Genomic DNA, 6,000 nt, shown 5'->3' with positions numbered 1-6,000 from the left:
ATAGCAGGCCAGGCAGCATCAGAAGAGCATGAACGTTAAAGAAGGGTCCTGACCCGAAATGCCAGCTTTCCAGCTCCTCTGATGCTGCCTGGCCGGCTGTGTTCCTCCAGCTCCACACTGTGTTATCTCTGACTCCAGCATTATCCATCTTACTATTTCTTCACAAAGTGGGAGCTAGGACACCACGTGGAGGCCACATGCCCAAATCTTGGGAGTTCCGAGCTCCAACACTGGAATGGGCATCATGGATGTCTGACAGAGTTGTACCAACTGTGCTCCCACTCTAACAGACAGGTCCCCACTTTCACAGACACCCCAGCTCCTTCCATTACCCATTTCCCCACCCAATCTCACAGGTTTCACAGAGAGGCTGCCACGTGTTCCAAGTCCTGAAATGGGGCCACAGTTCACGGAGCACCATATGATAATGATATCTACAAGACGCACTGCGGAAATTCACCAAAGACCACGAGACAGCATTTTCCAAACCCACAACCACTTCCAATTAGAAGGACAAGGGCAGCAGATATACGAGTAGACCACCACCTTCAAGTTTCCCTCCAAGCCACTCATCATCCTAACTTGGAAATATATCGCTGTTCCTTCACTGTCACTGGGTCAAAATCCTGGAATTCCCTCCCTAATGGCATTGTGGGTCAACCCACAGCAGGTGGACTGCAACGGATCAAGAAGGCAGCTCAACACCACCTTCTCAAGGGCAACTAGGGATGGGCAAGAAATGCTGGACCAGCCAGCGATGCCCACATCCCACAAATGAATGAGAAAAGAAATACTCCCCTCATTTAGAATCTCACACTCAGTTACTGGAGTCCAGAATTTACCACAACCTTATGTTTGTATGATATTCTCCTGAGAACTGCTCTTTCAAAGCCAGCAATGATCAGTTTCAAATTCAATGACCTAGCACCTGCACTTTAAAAAAGCAGAGAAAGTAGATTCACCCAAACACTTTTCAGCTTCTGTAAAGGATACATCTCAGGCTAACATTTTCTCAGGTTGCACAACTGACATTGTAACCAAATAAAGAACTAAAGTATGAATTTCCCAAATCAGTATTGTTTCCCCCACCGGTACAGGTGCCTGGGCTTTGGGATAGAATGAGTACTTGGAAAAGATTTTGATCTGGACTGTCCGACTCATTAGAAGTCAGTAATTGGGAGATCTGATTTGATCATCCTTTTATTTCAATATATGTAAGATCAAATAATCTAGCACCGCTTGGAGGTCATCACTCTCTTTGGCAGTCTTTTGTCTGTCTTCTTCCGATTTGGTACTTTACATGTATAGTGCCTGAAGGACCTTCAGTTAATTAACTTAATCAATTGTAGAATTCCAGTTGCATCTTAAAGAATTTAGAGGGCTATGGGTCAAACATTGGCAAATGGGACTAGATTAATTTAGGATATCTGGTCAGCATGGACAAATTAGACTGAAGGGTCTGTTTCCGTGCTGTACCTCTTTACGACTCTATGACTAAATACACTAGCCTCAATAAATACTGGAAAATGAAGGAAATAAATTTTTGAAGCTGTCCTGAGGAAGGGTCACCGGACCCGAAACGTTAACTCTTGTGTTTTTTCCTTCACAGATGCTGCCAGACCTGCTGAGCTTTTCCACCAACTTTGTTTTTGTTCCAAATTTTTGAAGCTGTCTGTTTCACATTTCTGTCTACTTGTAGAAAAAAAAAAGCACCTTGATAATTACCCACTTTAATCAGCATTGCCCATCCAGTTTATATCAAAGTGGCTAATTATCAAGGTGTTACTTTTTTGAAAGTGATTATCGTTGTCCACCCAGTTTTATTTCAAACACAGTGCGAAAAGCCAACTGGTTCCTGCAACAATCATCAAAGGAATGGGAAACTTTCAGAAAACTGGTAAAATCCAATTGTGAAGTTATGTAAAGATATTCTTTTGAGAAGTTCTAGTGTAATTTTTAATAGTGAAGAGATAACCACCATTTTCAAAATGAGAGAATAAGTTGTAAAATTTACAGTATTAATTACTTGTCCTTTTTCTTAATCACAGCAGGTAGGCATTGCTGGCAGGGCCAGCTTTTATTGGCTATCTCTTAGTGCCCAGAAGGCAGTTCAGAGTTAAATGCCTACAGGCAGACCAAGTAAGGATGGAAAATTACTTTCCCCCGAAGGACATTAGGGTCTTAATGGCAATTGACAGGTTACATGGCCACCTTAAAAAGACTTTGGATTCACAGATGATGACACCTTATTGCTAATCCAGAGCTCTCGCTTAACTAGAAACATTTTCACCCAGCTGTTGGTGGGTAGTGGAGGCTGGAAACCTTACAAGCTTTAAAGAATATTTGGGTGAGTGCTTCAAATGTCACAGTATTCAAGGATATGGGACAAGTGCAGGAAATTGGGAACAAAAACAAAGTTGCTGGAAAAGCTCAGCAGGTCTGGCAGCATCTGTGGAGGAGAAAACAGAGTTAACGTTTCGGGTCCGGTGACCCTTCCTCAGAACTGGAAATTGGGATTGGCGCACTTTTAGTGATAGTTATGTCAGTGCAGTATGAGTACATGAATGTATGAATTTAGTTGCTTTCTTTAGTGAACCATTGCACTGAACACCAACAGTCTGGTGTAAACTTATTACTCATCACCCCACAGCATAAAACCTATTCACTATCCTGCAATAGAAAAGGCATTTCTGCTATGGGCTATCTATACCAGTGGCCCCAAATATCAGACAGTCACTAATTAATCCAAGAAAGTATTCAGGAGAAACATGGTACGCAGCAAGAAGCTAGAATATGCAACACACTTACATAAGAATTGCCCGTGATAAGTAGCACAGATGCAGGTAAGGGATAGTTAAACAAGTAGATGAGAAAAAGGAGCATAAGAAAGGTTGAATTAAGGGGAGATCAACAAAACCAATTGGGAGGAAATTCCTGCACAGCAGAAAGCCAACATAAATAAATCGCTCCTGACAGTGCTGGAAATTCTATGGGTGGAAATTAATGCCCTCCCCCATCGAGATGATTTTGTAAGCAATGGGGGCATTTCATCAGACCAGGAATCCTACCACCTTCTCTCCACTACCTTGATTAACTTTGGAGAGGAAGCCCAGGCCTTATCACTCAAAGTCAAAGCTAAACCATTAAGTGGGCATTTATTGGCAGGTAGGGCTATTAAACAGGAAAAAAAAGCCCTGGGCACATTTGTCTGTGGGCTGTGCTGTCAGCCACTCAGTGCTAGATGAGGTGCTTGGTGTCGAAAAATGAGTGGACCACTCAGAACCACACCCCCTGCCCTTTCCTCCAATGCCCCCAGCCAATGAACCAACCCTGTCCTCACCCACCTTCAACTTGGGTACTCTCGTAGGTCCTGAGCCTGTGCTGGGTGCATTCCATCAGAATACCAACCCCCATGGGAGTAGCGAGCCACTCTGAGGTTGGCAGTGATGCTCCCTGCAATAGACACCCACCAACCTCAGAGTGGCTTGTTACTCTCATGGGGGTTGGGTATCACTGATGTCCTCGATCCTGGACAAGGCTCACTTCTGGCCATGTAAGTGTCTGATTGTCACTGAGAATGTTCCACAAGAGGCAGCAACGCTGATGAAATGCAGTCACTGGATCGAATTCTACCCTTTGTAATAAAAGCAGCAGCATTGTGGGTTTTTTTTGTGGCACAATGGTACTGTTCCTACCTTTGAGCCAGGAGGCTCAGGTTCAAATCCCATCTGCCCCAGGAGTGGGTCATACTGAATCTGAATACGTTGAAAGGAAGTAGGTAAATAAAACCGCAACCTAACAGGTAAACTTTATGGGCCCATAACTTTTTTATTGCGAACTATCTATGTTTGCCACTTACGTGTTACAGTATCTGAATATTCCTCGGATATCCAACTCACGTGCTGTTGCAGTTAACAGGGGGGCAGACGTGTTTGTGTTGCCCATACCAATCAGAACCAAAACACCTCCTGGCTTGGTCGCCTTAAAAATAAGATAAATTTAGAGTTGAGAAATTCTTAGACGTAAACAAGATAGCTCTATAGCTCTCACTGTGCCATTGTTGGATATTCTAAATCTACATTTAGCTATAGGAAGAGCCCAGAAAAGGTGCATGTACGTTTTCCTGACAGTTAAGCTGGGCGTAATTATCAGCAGTGTACAATGTGACATTGATACGTTACTAACAGACAGACTGTGGCACAGTGGCTCAGTGGTTAGCACTGCTGCCTCACAGTGCCAGGGACCCTAGGTTCGATTGCAGCCTTCGGTGACTGTGGAGTTTCTGCCCGTGTCTCCATGGGTTTCCTCCAGTTTCCTCCCACAGGCCAAAGATGTGCAGTTTAGGAGGATTGGCCATGCTAAATTGCCCTGTAGTGTCCAGGGATTTGCAGGCTAAGTGGATTAGCCATAGGGAAATGCAGGGTTACAGAGATTGGGTGGGTAGTGGTGGATCTGGGTAGGATGCCCTTTGGAGGATTGGTGTGGACCCCATGGGTCAAATGACCTACTTCCACACTGTATACTGGACTAATACCTGGAATGAGTGAATTGCCTTATGAGAAAAACCTAGACAGGTTAGGCCTGCAGAAGAATCTGAGGTGACTTAATTGGGATCTTAAAGGGACTTGACCAGGTGGATTTGGAAAGGATATCTGTGTGGGTGTGCTCCGGTGCAAAGGTTAAGTAGATTGGCTATGAGGAAAATGCAGGATTAAGGGATAGGGTAGGGGGTCGGGTCTGGGTGGGATGCTCTTCAGAGGGCAAGTGTGGACTCGATGGGCTGACTGGCCTACCTCTGCATTGTACAGATTCTATGAAATGGATTTCACTGAAGGCAAATTTAACATGAACATAGGTCAGGATACTTTCTAACTAACAAAAAGCTAAAAGCAGTGGAAGTGCAAAGAGACATGGGGATTTAAACAGTAATCAACATAGACTCAAGGGATGAGAGCCTTTATATCTTGTGGGCTAAAATACTAGGAGGTAGAAGTCTGTCTTCAAATATAGATGAAGCTATACATGGAGCAGTTCTGGGCAGCACACATTAAGAAGGATATACTGGTCTTGGAAAGAATGAAGCGTGGGCTTACCAGGATGATACCTGCAAATGTAGGGGTTAAATTATGATGTGAGGTTACTCAGATTTGTAACACTTTTGGGTGTCACCAGAAAAATAACCAGGAAAGTCAACAATTCGTAAGAAAAACCCAACTAGTTCACAAATTCAAGGGCTCCTTGCGCAGTCAGGTCTAAACATACATGTGATTATTTACCACATGATTGACTCTTGGTCCCCCTTGGGACAAGACATTTAGTTTCCTTCAGGAATTAATGGATAAGCAATAGATGCAGCTTTACAAAGAAAACACACAGAGAGCCATTACTAGCTAATCTTGCAAAAGTAACTGGTTGCAAAATCATTTGACCCAATGTTAATTCTGCAGCTTCAATACTTACATAGACACCTGTCTGGACACACTGATCTGCCCCAGTGCATTCAATAGATACATCTGGCATACCACAAAGTGCACTTTTGACTTTGGATGCCATTTCTCGAGGACATGTGTTTTTTTCCATCTTACAGACACAAGTGGCACCCATGCACTTTGCCATGTCCAAACGCTCTTGCACCAGGTCTGCAATGATATCACAAGGCAATAAAATCTTAAGTAGTTAGACATAAATCTGCAAAAGAAGTTCTATGATTTAACCAAATAAAGAAATATTTGCTTCTATCGAGGAAAAGCGTATAATGAAAAGTGAAATTCTTCCACCCATGACACATTCACTCACAAGAGTCTGGCACAGTCAATAAAAACAAATGTATTTTTGTTTAAAAATTTCTACATTGTCTTATTGGGACATAGAGATAGGAGGAGTAGGCCATTCAGCCCCTTGAGCCTGCTTTAGATTGTAGTGATTGGAACAAGGTCAGCCAGGTGGACCTCAGAGAATATGAGATCCCTGACCGGGACTATTAACCTGGTCCAATCAGGG

At 43.4% G+C, this 6,000-nt stretch overlaps 1 protein-coding gene across 1 annotated transcript in view; it reads right to left on the bottom strand.

Annotated features, from left to right (window-relative positions):
• LOC109929146 (sorbitol dehydrogenase-like) overlaps positions 1 to 6,000 on the bottom strand; it is a 31,200-nt gene that overhangs the window by 769 nt on the left and 24,431 nt on the right. Inside the window, exons 8-9 of the mRNA XM_020528944.2 lie at positions 5,461 to 5,639; positions 3,860 to 3,981 (exon numbers count right to left, since the gene is read on the bottom strand). Of these exons, the coding sequence (XP_020384533.2) occupies positions 3,860 to 3,981; positions 5,461 to 5,639 (301 nt within the window). The remainder of the gene's footprint in view (positions 1 to 3,859; positions 3,982 to 5,460; positions 5,640 to 6,000) is intronic.

This window comes from Rhincodon typus, chromosome 36 (assembly GCF_021869965.1).
Source record: "Rhincodon typus isolate 14 chromosome 36, sRhiTyp1.1, whole genome shotgun sequence".
NCBI lineage: Eukaryota > Metazoa > Chordata > Chondrichthyes > Orectolobiformes > Rhincodontidae > Rhincodon > Rhincodon typus.
The sequence above is the reverse complement of the archived record's forward strand: the minus strand, read 5'-3'. Positions and strand labels throughout refer to the sequence as shown.